Source organism: Pterocles gutturalis, unplaced genomic scaffold (genome assembly GCF_000699245.1).
Source record: "Pterocles gutturalis isolate BGI_N339 unplaced genomic scaffold, ASM69924v1 scaffold6936, whole genome shotgun sequence".
Classification (NCBI taxonomy): Eukaryota; Metazoa; Chordata; class Aves; order Pterocliformes; family Pteroclidae; genus Pterocles; species Pterocles gutturalis.
The window spans coordinates 1-16,025 of NW_010097760.1; the positions used below are offsets into that span (position 1 = coordinate 1).

General features: G+C 36.1%; 1 protein-coding gene across 1 annotated transcript in view; it reads left to right on the plus strand.

Annotated features, from left to right (window-relative positions):
• Positions 1-2,274: 2,274 nt before the first annotated feature.
• FSIP1 (fibrous sheath interacting protein 1) overlaps positions 2,275-16,025 on the plus strand; it is a gene marked incomplete at its 5' end in the record, with an annotated part of 74,257 nt that continues 60,506 nt past the window's right edge. Inside the window, 7 exons of the mRNA XM_010086348.1 lie at positions 2,275-2,464; positions 3,333-3,431; positions 4,809-4,981; positions 5,835-5,919; positions 7,550-7,648; positions 10,645-10,745; positions 11,476-11,583. Coding sequence (XP_010084650.1) covers positions 2,275-2,464; positions 3,333-3,431; positions 4,809-4,981; positions 5,835-5,919; positions 7,550-7,648; positions 10,645-10,745; positions 11,476-11,583 — 855 coding nt within the window. The remainder of the gene's footprint in view (positions 2,465-3,332; positions 3,432-4,808; positions 4,982-5,834; positions 5,920-7,549; positions 7,649-10,644; positions 10,746-11,475; positions 11,584-16,025) is intronic.

Here is a 16,025-nt window from a genome sequence, read left to right on the forward strand (position 1 = left end):
AGGTGGTGAAGGGTGTGAGGTGAAGGGGCCTCTTCAGTGCATGCGCCTGAGATTTATGAGTTGAAATGAGTGAACGAGTATGAACTGCTCTGTTTCCTTTCTGCCCACTTCTTTGTACTGTGCCGTGGTGTTATGGATCTGTGTATGTGCCTCATTTTGTCCTGTTTCTGGTACTGAATTAAAAAGTGGTTTTCACTTGGGCCTTCTGGAATTTACCAGTGCATGTCCCGTACTCAGATATCTATCTAAACCCTGTAAATTCAGGCAGTTTTTGAAGAGAACCATGCATTTCTGTTGTTTAAACTCAAAATTGAGTTGGGAATGGGATTGTTTGGATTTGGGAACTCCCCCTGTTTGGATTTGGGAACTCCCCCTGTTTGGAACTACTTAATGTAAAAAGCTTTTGGCAGCTTTATTTGATATGTTCAAGATGTCTGTAAAATACCCTCATCCTTCTGTTGATGTTAACCTTGCCGTGTTTTTTTTTAAAAAAAAAAGCAATGACATTTCCTTTGTTGTGCGATTACTTCTAAGACTTAGGCAATTCAAAGTTTCTTTCACAGTTAAGCACATTTGAATACTTTGGTTGGCTTGGTGGTATAAATACACATTTGTACATATATTAAAAAGTGTACATTTGAGTGGCAAGCTAGTCTGTACTGCAAAGACCTCTCAACGTTGAATTGCTAGAAAGGATTTGAAACCTGTTTAATCTACATCTGTAATATTACTGGGCTTGTGTTGCTTTATTAATAAACTTATAGTTTGGATGATTGTTTTTGCTGTTTTTTTTCAGTTTTAGGTCACAATGGATATTACAAGGGGGAGCTTGGATAAAATTTCAAGGCCTGCATCTAGCTCAACAGTTTATCCAAATTGTAGATCTTTAAGTACATCTGTGGCGTTATTAAGATCAGAACCATGTTTGCCAAAGGTAATTATTTTCACCTTCAGTGGGTCAGAAATTCTGTGCCTAATTCTTCTTGGTAGAATGCCAAAGAAATAAGATTCGGCTTTTTTAGCTTCACATAGAGTTCTGGGCTGTGTAAATGTGCTAAGGGATTATGTGAAAGTTCACGAATATGCGTTGCTCCTTATGTGTGCATGGAATGATATTTAAATTCATTTTTCTGAATATGTGTTACTTTTATGTTTGCCACAGAAAGGGCTATTCAGGACTACAACCTGGAAAACTTGCTTGTCTTCCTCTTTGTTTAATCAGATTATTAAATCTATTTTAAGAAAAAAACATTTGAAATTCTGTCAGTAATATGTAGATACACAGCTATAGGCTGTTGATGCACGAGCCAGTATGTACATAATTTCACTTCCATCCCAGTTGTGCTTTTAAACTGAAGTTGGAATAAAAATTATTTTGCTTATTACAAGAAAGCATTTGAGCAGTCCTTGCAAGTTGAATTTTTGACTACAAGGCTCTTTCAAGATAAGTTTGAATCTAGTTTTAAAAAATTTTCATACTATTCCAAGAAATAAATCAGTTCCAGGAATTCAACAAAGTCTGTTGGAAGGTGTTCATCCATCCTCTGAGAAAAAATTAATATTGGGGATTAAGGTAATTTTGAGAAGGGGATATGTGATGTGGTTGTTGGGTTGTAGGCGCTGGGAGTTGGAAATTAGAGATTTAGATTGATTTAATTAAAATTAGTCCAATGGAATTGTTCCACTGTTCACCTGTCCGTAGAATGGGATCATATCTACATGCTTCACGGAAGTATTAAAATTTTTTTTATAGGTTCATAATCAGGCATTAAGTTTAACATCAGGTAACTTTGAATCCAAATTCTGATGTAAACATTGTAAGATATTGCATGAGAATTGCGGTCTCTTGAGACTGATGAATTAAGCATAAACTTCTCAGCTCTTCAAAGACTATAAAAAGCTCTATAGTATGAGCAAGATATTGGGATGCTTCTTGTGCAGAGCACCCATGGTGTAAGGAAATGGACGAGGCTGTTGTACACACAGTCTTAACTGGTTGGCTGTAGCCTCTGCTGCAGCAGAAATTGTGTAAGCCTTTGGAATAATTTCCTAGTCTGTCAGTCTGTGGAATGATGAGCCTGAGAAAAAAAGACTCAGTGTGATATCTAAGAAGCAGAACTCTATATGAGATCTGAAAATTGTTTGTTTATTTAAGAAGTACTCTGCAGTCTTGTATGGAAGTGTTGTTAGCCCTTGTGACAGCATGTGATTATTGTGATTATCTTTCTCTCAAAGATTTTTATTTTTATGGTAGCATTGATTTGCATTTCATAGGTTGGTTCACTTGTCAGTTTGGCTGGTAGTCATCAAAGAGGCTGTCTAAAAGACTGCTGTCCAGAAGAAAACAGAGGTGATGACAGAGAGAAATGTGATGTCAAGGAAGTAAGAGCAGATCAGCAAATCTCAGTGGAGAGTATGACATTTTTTCTTCAGAAGTGTATACTGAATGCCAACGAGCTATCAGGTGTGAGAATAACTAAAACTTTCTGGTGTTGTGGCTAGACCAAATATCACGTTTGTAGACTTTGGGTGAAATTCTATTTGTAGAGGGAAGAGGATGCAAATAGGTAAAACTCTAGAAGAGAAGGAAGTGTCAAAATTCATACCTTCACTTCTCTTCACTATTTTGAATCCATCTGTGAAAGAGAAGTGTTATCACTGCCATACCTACAGCAAGCATCTTGTGGCATCTAAGCTTTGACCTGCACCTTGGTGATGGCCTAAAAGATCAGTAGAAACTGTCTGCATGTGTTCTGTGGGACCACGTTAGAAAGTGTTTTCAATAAGACATGATCATTTGTTAGAAACTTTGTATCCTAATAATGGTCTACCCTTCCAAAAAATTGGACATTATGGTTGTAAGTGTTAGCATTGCTCAGTTGTTAAATACTAATACTAATAACATTCTTAAAATATAAATATGCAATATCTCATTTTAATGAAAGCACTTGTGGAAATGCTTCAGATGGCATTCTTTTGGCATTCTATAATTGGTTATAAGTTGGCTTTCTAGAGCTTCTGACAATATGAAAATAGAGAAGCAAAGGCCGGTATGTGAAGCAGAACGTTTGGATACCTTCTTCAAGTTTAGATAAGATTTAATGACAGAATTGGGTTAGAAAGAAATCCCTTGATTCCTGCTCCAAGAATGACTGCTGGTGCACTAGTACATACAATTTTTTAAGCAGTAATCCACTGGAGAGGCTCTGTGGTGGTCCCTATCTGACAAAAATGTATTTTGGTCTCTTAATTGTTAACATTTCAAGCAGTATCTTTAAAAGTTTATTTCACAGCTATATTATTGTGAAAGGCTTTTTCCTGTGTTTTTTCAGGATGTATCTCTAGTTCAGATTCTGGAGATGATAGCACTGAAACACAGACTTTGAACTTCTGTGAACCTTCCCAAGGAAAAATAAATAATGTGAAACCAGGTATTACTTTTCAGGTGTATAAAGTGAACAGTACAATAATTTTTTTTCCTTGTTAATGTTTCTAGGAGAGTTTGTAACCATACTGTGTTTGTGCATATGTTGTATATTTATAAAGAAATATTACAAATTGAAAATGTATCTGCATTGTGATATTCCAAAGGTGTTGGATGAATTCTTTATTTAAAGATTATTTTATTAAAGGGTATTCACTTTCTTTAATGATATGATGGTATTTGGGTTTAACATAGGTTCGGTCAATCTAAAAAGGCAGAATCTGGTGGTGATTCTATCCAGTGCAGCTGTGCTGGTCATCTAACATAATATTCATTTCTTCAGAACAGAAATTGGATAGAACTCAACTTCAAAGCTTTACTCAGTAATTTTAGGTTCAAATCCATCTGCTGGATTCAAGCCAGTTGAAATAAGTGTCCTTTTTTTTTTGTCTTCCTTCCTTGGGGCTTCCCTGGAGCTCAGTTAGATTTTTGTAGCTCTCCTCTTGTTCTATCACTCATTTCTTTTTATAGCATAAAGTAGACCAATGCATCACAGTAAATGTTTGGGACCAGAGGGTGTGTAAAGCATTTGACCTCAAAAGATTAGAAAATGGAAAAGTATTGCAGGAGTCCAAAACTTGGAAGTCTGTGGAACAGGGACAGAGCTTCCATAGCAAGAGTAGAAGAAACACTTGTAGCAAAGTTTGACCAGAAAAGAGGGCAGAGCATGAGGATGCTATAGGAAGGGGAAAAGCTAAAAATGATCAGAAATTGTAATCTGCGTGTTTAGGAAAAAAAGAGACAATGCAGAAATCAATTTTAATTAAATGATGGTAGTTTCCTTAATGTTTTACCATTTCTATTTTTCAAAACAACATTTTTCTAGAACCAGGTCAGAATCTGGTTTGTGTGAGATATAAGACTGAAGCTTCTATAACATTTAAAAATAGAGATATTACAGAGTCTCTCTTAACCCCACAATTATTTATTTTAATAAGTGATATTTCAACATGTAGTCTAGTAGTCAGCCTGAAGAAATTATTTTTGATTTTTAAGCTTAGTTTGTCTGTTTTTTTTTTTTTTCCTGGTACTGTGGAGATGCTGTCACTCTTCCAAAAATTTGAATTGAATCACTTGCCCAAAATATAGGGTTCTTCCTCTCCCATATCTAGATGCTACACTAAGAGTTTGACTCATCTTTCTATTACTTAGACTTTTATATTTTTCCCTGGTACAAACAGATTTAGAAATCAACATGATATATATGCTTGAGAAAATTTTATTCTTGGCTGTGGTTGTTATCAAATTACTTGTACTGCTTTTTAGGTTTTTTTTTTAAGTTGAAATGCTTCAAGCTGACATTAATTTTAAATCTATTCTGCAGCAAACTCTTCCAGCTTGCAAGATTCTGAAGAAATAGATGTAGATCCTCAGATTCAAGCAGCTATAAAGAAAATGAATAAACTTGACATGATACTGGCAAAAAAACATTTTAAGGAGAGAGCAATTAAAAAACAAGGCAAAGAAATGAGGGTGAAGCTCTGGGAGGAAGTTCAGGTTAGAAATACTCTGCTTATTTTGTAAATAGTATATCTTAGAGTGCTGTCTTACAGAATTACCATATTTCACAGACACATTTTTTTAATTAGTTGGCTGATTAAAGTGAAGAAATTGATCTTAAAAAGTAGCTTTGAATAGGTTTTATGACCAATAGCCAAATATACAGCTGTCTAGGTGTGGTTTGTTAGCCCAGTCTTATGCTTGAGCTCACTACTTGCATGTATGGTAAGGCATGACAGGTAATGCCTGTGTGCCTGGACCTGAAAGTGCTTATTCTGCTCTAGTGTGACCGTTCTTAGGCCCATCTATTTCGCTGTTGTCTAGTATTGAAGAAATAAGAGAGATCCCTTGAGGAAGACACAAAAACACTACAGCAAAATTTTCTCACATTATTCCTATCCTGGTCTCTAGCAGGTAAATGTCACTTTAAGCCTTGAAACATGAGATTTAGTATTTCCTCTGAGGTTAAGTATTGTATAATTTACATGAATACAAATGTCAGTTGCTAAAAAGACCTGATTGCAGTTGGTTTGAGTGCATCTCATAATTTCAATGGATTTGGATTGAGAGGCATATATACATTACAGAACTTCTTTGTCTTGTGACATGTGTCTCCATGTAAGAGACAATAACAGAGGCTTTAAAGATCCACCATGCCTTTATGGTAACTTTAGGAGATGTTCAGATAGCCTCAAGAGGAAAACAAAGCAGTAAGTAAATGCTGCCACTGAAAAAGAAATTTTTTAATAGGGTCTGAAGTTCGTTAGATTTGATAAGCAGAAAACATATTTTGCTTTGAAGTAAATACTTGCATGTATTTATATATTTATGCTTTATTTCTTTTGAATAGTCTATCAGTATCATTGGAAGCCATGAGGAGACAGAAAGCACAAAACTGTTTTTAGCTCTGATCTCGTCATGGCAGGATACAGCTGGTAAGTAAGAAAGAGAAGTAAATACCCTGTTATAATTATCCAGTGTTTTGATTAATATTCATATTTTTGTTGGATACTATAAAAATAAAGCTTTCAAACCTTTACAATAAAATAATATTTGCATATAAAAGTATATCAAGGGGATATTTGAAAAATTAACTGAAATAATTTTAAGTGAAATAATTTTTACATTATCACAAATGTAGATGCTGTACTTCAGCATTAATTTTCTTTTTTGAAGTACATGCATAATAGTGGTAGCAATGTGTAGTTAAAACATTTCAACAAAACTTATTATTACGAGGCAGCTGTCTTTCTATTTCTATGCTAAAGTTTGGGTTTATTAAGAGGAGAACACAAAATTTGATACAGATGATATTTAAAAAGTCTCCAGTAGATGTCAGGATGTATTAAAAAAAACCCCAAAACAGTAGGCAAGCAAGTCTGTGTGGTTGTTAGTGAAGTCCATGCTTCAATTCCTCTTTTATTTCAACAGTAACTCCTTGCTGTAGAGATCATGTGCATCGTGTGGATTCTGGTGTGCCGTACAGGCAAACTCCATATAATTTAGACTTATTTTTTTCCTCCAGCTTGATCTTTCTTGAATTTTCTGTGACAAGCTAGGGCCTTACTTTCCGGGTCCTATTTATTTATTTGAGTGCCCTGATACCTGCCCTGGTTCATACTGAAATGGAATGCAATTAATGTATTTAGCTTTTCAGAGCTCGAATTTGATAAAGAGCTTTGTTAAATAAATTATGCAGAGGATCTATTTAATTATAGCTTTTAATATGACAGTAAAATCAAACACAAGTTCTGGGTACAAACTCATTAATAACTTGTGTCCCAGCCGCAGGCACAAAAAACACTCTGACATGCTCACGGCAGAAATGTAAATCAGGAGTTAATTAAACAGCATTAAATTCCTTCCTCTGTTCTCTGTGTAACAAAATCAAACTTTCAGTTGAGTCTGTTAGACTTCCTTACTACAGGGTGTTGGTTGTTTTTTCATTGTGAAAAACACATTTTTCATATGTGATATATATGGTTCTTTGCAATGCAAGTCCTTTTCTGTAAGTACTAAGTGTATAGACTGCAAGTTAATGCTCGAACTTATACTTCCAGTTGATATATGTTAATATCATGACTGAATCTTTTTCTTTGAGTAACTGAAACAACTCTTGCGTGCTAGGATGTTTGAACACTTTTCTAGACTAGACCCTTGACTAAAGCTACTTGGAAGTCTAATAATTCATGCAAAGGCAGACACCAGCTGTGAAAACCTGGGTACTTGATTCTCATTCAGAGTTTTAGATGATTTGGCACATGGTGTCTGCAGAGGCTTCTGAACTTCAGGGCCTTGTGCTGTATCTTCTAGACTGTAATTATTTGTCCTGTATGGGCAGCAGTTGTTAGAAACAAAAACACAGCCATATGAAACAGCATAATTAGTCACAAGACATACCTTACACTTTGCCTCCTTCTTTATTTCTTGAGAAATATGGTGGTTATGTAATTTATCCAAGTAAATGTCTTTAACTTTCATGTGTGAGATCTGATTGTGTCGTACACAGGCGACTAGATCTTTAAAAACATTTCAATTAAATTTTACTTTAAAAATTCCTTGCAGATCCCTCCCATGCTAAAGAAGATGAAATATGTACTTCAGTATTTCACACACAAATTAATCCAGAAGTTTATAATTGCCATAAAACCCAGCATAATCGGGGTAAGCTTTATGAATTGTATAGTTTGTATTTGTGGATATGGCAAAACAGCATGTACAATGGGTGGGTAATGAAGATTTGGACTTTGTGGCTAGGCCAATGAAATCAGGAAGAGCAAGGTTGCTTAGTGGAATGGCAACAGTTCTTATTTTTTAAAAAATGATAGAATAATTTTGTTTGACTTATCTAAAACATTTTTCTCAACATGCTAAGAAAATTTTTACTTTCAGGTTTATGAACTTTTTCTTTCATTGCAAAATGATGAGGTGTGTAAATGATTAATTGTAAAATGTGTCATTGCTTCTTAATGGAAATTCTTTAAAAACTTCTTTGCTGTTATTCTTGTAACTTTCATTAATAGCCTTATATTCGAGAAGCCATCTAAAAATGAAGATTGGTACTGTATACAGTTTAAACTGTACTGTAATTTTTTGTTTCTGGGAGAAGTAGTATGGACGTTGTGAAAAACCTAAATCCTCAGACAACTCATTTTATATTTTGTTATGCTGACTGTTGTAAAGGCTGCATTGCTCTTATGGGTTAAGTACTTTCTGGCAAAAATCAAATGTCTGCTCATTCTTTTAGATACCACTGGTTTATGTGCTCTGTATAGATTTCAAATGCTGATAGTGGTGTATATATAGTAGTGTGTCCAACACTTCAAAATAAATGTAATTGTGCTTTTGTGCCTCTGTTCTTCCCTATTTGAAATTCAAATTTGTATGGTTGAGTAACTTCTCACATGTGTTGTGACATAAGAATAATAGCTTCAGCTGCCATTGCTATCAGCTGCAATTGCTTATTTCTTGTCTTATCTACCATTCTATGTGAACAGAATTAATCTATCTTCCTGGTGACTGGCTAAGATGACAAGGACATAATAAATGGGTGTTCCTCAAGGTTAAACTACTGATGGCAGCAGAATCTCTGCACTTTTTACAATGTGACTATGTTTTATTTTTTAAAGCTGGATGTCAGCTCCCTTGTCATTTTATCACTTGTCTTAATCCACCAGTATGTGACCTTAAATTTGTGTTATTAAGTGTTTCTCCACCATGAGCTGGAGCCGTGCTGTGGTTTCGATTTCTATGTCTTCCTACTATGTGTCTTCATTCCTCCCTTAAAATGAAGCTTGACCCTCAGCTTTCACCTTCATAATTTCTGAGTTGTCCTGGAGTGTCCTTGCATAGCAGTGGCAGGTGTCATTACCAGTATTCAGGACAGCAGTGATTTCTGAAGCTCCCAGTACAGGCGTGGTTGGGAGTTGCTGTTCCTTGCACTGTTTTGAGATGTTCTACATTCTACTAGTTTGGGAACACATGAAATAGAGATCACTTACAACTTATGAGCAGTAAGATACTTAAATGACTTTTACTGTTTCTACTGGAGGCTTTTGATGTGGTCTCTGAAGAGCTAAGATGTATTGTTTTGGTTGCTTTTGGATTTCTGTGTAACAGTTGTCATAAAGGCACACCCTGTACAAGAGGAGCTTAACTTGTGAAGAAGAATGCATATATTAGTTCTATAATATTACTTTAACAATCACATCAAGATTTTTACCAAGTCTTTGAAATTTGTACCAAATCTACCAAAACTCTCATGCAAACCTTGTTGAGCTACAGTCTGTCTTTTACTTACCCATGTTAATCTTCAGTGTGTTCTTTGTCCCAGTGATCCATGTCTGTCCCTTCTTTACTTGAGTGTTCTGAGATGTTCTGTGTGGTAGCTCCCTCTCAAAAACACCTATTCTACGGTTAGAGAAAGATGTAGCTTAAAAGTAATATTTCATATATGGTGCATGTTATACTGGTGTTTTGTATATTTTGCTAATTTCAGGATACAACCTGTCATGTTTATATTGATTGGTAAATTCTTCTATGATGCAGTTCCTTGATAGATTCAGGATGCTAAAGATAACATCCTGTTAACATTAAAGATAGTTTGGGGTGCTTTCAGTAAACAGTGGTGCATTTGAACTGTGATAGGGTTTTCTTGATCAGATCTAGCACCTCAGTCCTTTAAGGTTTACTTGCAATTTGAGAGTAAGTCTGATTGGTGAGAATGATGCACAGTGTTGAAAAGGATGCACAGAATTTATTTTGTTTCTTTGGGAGTTTGCTTTCCATCTACTCGCTCTGAAAGTGTTATTTGCATGTAAACGTCCATAGCCTATCTTCTATTATCTAATCTGTTAAATTGGTTTGTTTTTGTCGGCAAATAGCCCACCCATTTTTCAAATCTCTACTTTCCAGAAAAGCAAATGTACCATGCTTATTTTTGATGTAGTTTTTGAGACTTAGAAGTTGGTTGTATTTGCTTAGACTTGTTGTTTAATGTGATCAGTGTTTGCTGTTTGTCAAGGAATTGCTGCTTTAAAACTGGTAGAAGTTTTAGTAGAATATATGCCCATTTTTGTATGATGGATAGAAAGTAATTGTTGAAAAAAGCATGTGTAATGTCAGAATATTATGTGTCTGTTTTAGTAGCTTTACAGCTTAATGGCGAGCTTTATTTTTAAACAAAATTTGTTTTATAAGCTCTGTTATAATAATATTAGCTATATCATCTGTTCTTCAGCTGTTTTCTTTAAAAAAATGTACTTGATATGTCTCCAAATAGTTCTGTGGTTTTCAAAAAAAAATATTGTCTGGTTTTGTACTGATGATAAAACTGAAACAATGATAGGGTTTGAAGGAAGCCGTGGCTTTTAAAGCCGCCATGTTTCACATTTTTGAGGTCAGAAATCCAAGAGTATTTTAGCCTTTGCAACATTGAATGATCTAATTTTAGAAAAGTTTAAAAGTGAGATTAGATTTTGACAATAGTTATGTTGTAAATATAACAATATAGTTTATGGAAATAATGAAATCGTCATTAAAAAGTTTTGTCTATCCACTTTATATGTTAAAAATTTAAACGGGATTGCTGTTATTACAGCTCTCACTGAATCGGAAAGGAAATGATCATAATTTAGCAACTTTTCTTCCTCAAACTTCAGATTATCCAAATGAATTAGAAACAAAAGAATTTCTTAATCCAGCAGGAAAAACGCATAGCAAAAGTAAAACCAATCAGAATTTCATTAAAAAGAACATTGAGGTAAGCATTAAAGCATAAAATCATACCATTTAGTTAAATGTTAGCTTAAAAAATAGTATATAAGTGCTTCTGGAGACAGTTGGGTTTTTTATCAGGAACATTAAAAGCTAATTTGGGCATAAATGGAAAAAAAATCTTGCTGTTAAAAAGGGTTGTTTATGGCAGAGTACTGTAAGATACTTCTCATCTTGGATGCTCGTATTGGTGGGGATAATACTGCTTCTGTATTTTTTGCTAAGGAGTACTGGAAACTGAATTGTTGTGTTTGTGCCTGGACATAGCTTGTTTTGGAGGCAAATATTTCCTAAGATTTTCTTTAAATCTATTTACTGTTAACTTAAAGGAAGATATTCTTATGCCTAAATAAGGAGTAGGTATGCAGGTTGTTCATGTATAGCCTGCATGGGACCCTTATTTACAGAAGACTTCTTTGTCTCAGAAAATAAATGCCTTGATTCTGTGAAGACCTAGTAGCTATAATGATTTTAATCCAATGAAAAATATCTGTCCCCCCCCCCAGTGTCAAAGACTGTTACAAGATTACAAATTTATTAGATGCAGGCTGATAGATTTTTCTGTCTGAGTGATAATTTGTATTATGGCAATGAGCAAGATTTTGATGTTAATTTCACAGAGTTTAAAAACTTTGTTTTGGTGCTGCTTAAGCTAATGGAGTTCTAAAGTTTTTTTTATTAGTTTTCTTTATTTTTTCTTTTTGAAAATATTTCAGCTAGCAAAGGATTCAGGAAACCAGATTGTTATGCTTGAGGAAGAAAGGAAAAGGCTAAATGAGCTGTTAAAAGATACAGAAGATGGAATTGATTTGCAAGGTTTTGAGGTATGGTAACTTTAATTTCTATTGTCCTGTTGTATTTGGATTGTTTTTATGGTAAACCGAAATCTGATTTGGTTTTAGTCCTACCGAGATGTCAGAGAAAAGCTGGACAAATCCAATTGGCTTTGTCTCCAAGAATTAATTTTCATTGGCTTTGTTCATTTTACTAACACTTGGACATTCCTGGCCTTAGAAAAACAGCAGAACTTAAAAGTTAGACAGAGGTGGAAGAAGCCTTTGAAGCACACCCAGAGAAGATCATAGAATCATAGAATGGTTTGGGTTGGAAAGGACCTTAAAGATCATGAAGTTCCAACCCCCCTGCCATGGGCAGGGACGACCTATTTTCTCTGCATAAAATGTGAAGTTGTGGCCTATGAGTCTGAGTGGCTAGTGCTGTGGTCTCTGGTAGAAGGGCCAGGAACTACTTCAAAAAAACTGCCAAGAGTTTTTTGCGGACATGAACTTCAGAATGCAGCAATTGGGAAAATACACATTGATGAAGCTTGTGTGTCTGTTCAGAAAGATAACATGCCATCTTTGTGTGGCTTCCAACTCACTGTGTCTTAAAAGTATACAGAGGGACCAAAATTTGCTTAAGTATTAGACATTTATGCTTTTAACATAATATTGTTGAAGAGCGTGTGGCCTGGATACTGAGAGCTAAAGTAGATAGAAATACCTTTCCTCATGGAGAATAAAAAAGAATGTTTGATTGTCCCACCAATCATTGCTTCTATGAGAGTCTGTTCCATGAAGTCCTTGCCTGATCAAGGATGTTTCAATTTAAGGACGTTTCAATTTAAGGACGTGGTCCTACATTTGATAAACGCCAGCATTTAAAGATTTGAAGATGCCTTAAACAGCCTTCTGTTCGTAAACATCATAGCTTTCTGACCTAGAGAATAGTGGCTTTTTTTCAGAATTAATTATTTTTACTGATTGCGAAAGTCTTATGATACATAGTTATTGGGTTTTCTTTTTATTTAAGCTAGGGCACTTCACAAAATTTAGAGGCATTTATTCAGAGTAGCTAATGCAAATTCTGGCTAGCAACATGTACTATTTTTTTGCACCAATTGTCAATGCATCAAGGCAGTGGGAAAGTACAATATCCAAATTTTGTATTTAGCACATGTCGCCATCATGTGGTCATGTATCTATATAGAGATTTTACTACTTAGATCAGGTATTAAATAGATCCCTACACAGGAAGTACGTTGCTGTTATGTTCTTGATGCAATGGACAGGAATGGGAATGGTAATTTGTGGATTAATCTCGTCTGCACTAGATCAGCTCTTTAAAGAAGACAGCTCCTAAATCTAAATCCCAAGTAGAGTAAAAGAAAGGATAATACTTAGTTACTTAAACATGTCTAGTCTGGAGATGGATTCTTCCTTGACCACACTTGAATTATATTATGGGTGAGGCATTTCCAGTGGCTGCTTTATAACAAAGATCATGAGGAAATTATTAGATAATGAGTAATCTAGACTGCTTCAGGCTGGCCCAGGTAACTGTCCAGCCGATGGCCACTTTCATCTTATTTCATTATGACTTTTAAAAAGTCGATGCAACCACATTGGCTAAAGTAATGTTTCGGAGGTTATCAATTAAGACAGAGCTGGCTTTGCTGTATGAATTCCTCTGGATAATGTAGTGTTGATTAGATAAATTCATTTGACTCGCCCTACTAAATATGTCATGTCCAAACAGCACTTCTCACTTTTTTTAAAAGAGTTTTATGAGGATTTAAAATATTTTTAAAGTACATATTCATGCTAATCTAGTTGTCAAAGCTGCAGGGGTATAATTTGTTTCAGATGTTTCGCTGTAATAGCACTGACTGTGCTGTTATAGAAGTATTGTTCTGAGTTAACACACAGGAAACATTGACAAGACAGAAGCTTATTTTCCAGGCAAAACCATCTTGAAAGTACAAAAGAGATGTGTGAGTCCATTTAATCCTGGAGTAAAGCAACTACTGGAGTGATTTGGATACTTGGAGCATGGGGTATGAGAGCTTGGAATATAGACACTGAGTGGTAGCTAATGAGCCCCGTGGCAGCTTAACCGACTCCTGTAGAGTAATTTCTGTGTGTTTGCACTGTGCTCTTCAGTGTCTGATAAGGGGGTGGTTAACACGGCACAAGTGTAGTACCACATTGGATATCTATGTTATGATGGTCACTGTCTCACCTGAACAGTTGCTTCCACAAAGTTGGCAAGCTTCTATAGACATTTCTGAGTGGCTGTCCTGAAGCCAGGTCATGTCTGGTCAGGCTTAGCAGTTGTGTTATCATACTTGTACGATAAAGCATTAGAAGAATGGATTTTGTTTCACATATTAGATTGCTCTCTCTCTTTTTTAAATTTAGTATGGAGGTAATTTATTGCAAGCGTTTGGGGGGTATGCTTTTTTTCTTTTTGCAGACAGTGTTCTTTAAGGTAATGGGGACAAACCAGGATGACCTCATAGCAGTAGTATTGTAATTGGAAGCTGATCTTTCCTCCTCTTATGTGGATGTGGCTGCTTGAATAGCCAGAGGACTAATCTGGAAGCTGTGGAGGAGTGGTGAACATGAATCCCTTGCAAGCCAGATGTTGAAGTCTTAGGGCAAGCTGCTGGCCCTCTTCTGTTAGGAAAAAGAAAGGAAACCAGCGATACACTCATGTCCTGCTCCACATCCCAGCCCTTCTAAGGTCCTGCCTGATGTTTCTTTGCGGTCAGGACAGAGATGTGATCTGCTAGTGTCATGCCCAGTGAATGATGATTTTATAGGCTTGCTTCCCTGAGTGTGAGAGATGTGAGACAGGAGTGCCAGGTTGCTGTGGAGAACCTCCATCTGTTTGTGAATATGAGCTCTTTTGTTTGGGTTAAGTAGGCCAAGCTCACTCATAATATCCAACTGTCTGTACTAGGAACACATAGCAATATTAGTTAGTCAAGTGTTGCTACTATGAAGAGGAAGAAGTTATGTAAATCACGATCAGGAAAAGAAGTGTGTGCTCTCTGTTTCTCCCAGTGTTTCTGTGATAACATCCTGGGGCTCTAGAAGGGCAGCAGCTACTCACCTCAGAGCAGTTCCTCTGCTTTCCTCTGGATGCTTTGTTTTCTTCTTTGGTGATACTTTGCAAGCGTCGCATTACATCTTGTAACCTTCAAGACATTTGGCTCTAGGTGGTTTCTGACGTAGCATCAACCTCTGCAATTTCATTCCAAGCCTGGTTTTGGCCAGGCTTTCTCTCTTGCCTCCTTATTGGATGGAAAGTGGTTGTCCTTTTAGACATAGCTGCTGATGGTATTTCCTTCTTTGACTTGCATAGGAGTCTGCATCCGGTTCCTTCAGAGGACAATAGAGAGTAGTGTATTTATGTTCCAGTTTTTTTGTACTTCTAATGTGCTGCTGTGCAGGTGTTATTGTGTACCAAAACAGATATGTCTCTGCATTTTCGGCCAGACTTTGAGATGCAAGTTCATTGGAGGAGTTTGACAAGATGTGTTCAGTGCAGTTGAGAACATATAATTTTTATCCTTGTTGACTTGCATTTGTCTTTTTTAAAAGCAAAAAATCTCTTACTATTTCAAGTTTACTATATGGACAACTCTGTGTAGTTCCTTGGACTTAAGCTGTGTCTCCAGAATAAGTGTGCAAACAAGGAGTGCTGAGATGCAAGGCATGACAGAAGTGGTTTAAGATGATGTTGAGGACAGTTCTAGTGCAGTTTCTGAGGACTGTGCTTTTCCACTTCAATATTAGCATTGAAAATGTGAGCTTATAGCATGTTCCTTTGTGTTTGCTGTATTATGGCTAGTGGATCTACGTCTGCCAGAATCTCTCCTCTGCATTATCTGGCGAAGGAGTGCAACAGTCCTAAAATGGATTTTTCTTGTCAGTGGCATCATAAGGGGATGCTTACTGTGCAGCACTGGACAGCAAGATCCATATGCAAGTTAGACCACAACCTGCAATTATTCCTTCAAAAGGGAGCTGGGACTACTATATCGAACAAATACAGAAACCGCAACAAGGGAAGAGTTTGCATCCAGGGAAGGGAGCTGGGATAGGCATAGCACAGCATGGCACGAGACTGTTTTAGATGTTTGACTAACTTGTCTAAGAGGCTATAAAGTGAGATACATCATTAAGGAAAAGGGGTTAGTTATCCAAAGTGCTTCTCTTAGGCATAAAGAGAACTTGATCAAGGGAGTTGTGTAACATTCAGAAGAATGGATGGGGAACTTGGGAGCTGTCTGATTGCTCTTTGGCCAGCTGGCATGGAGGTGAGGCATCTGGCTTTAAGCAATTTTATTTCAGGGCTTTAGACTTTTATAGAAATAAGTAAAAATAATAGCAGAAGCCTGTTTAGGTTAACACTTTTTTTTTGCTGTTACATTTTAACAGTGCGTGTAGATGCATGTGCTTTCTAAAAATAAACTTAA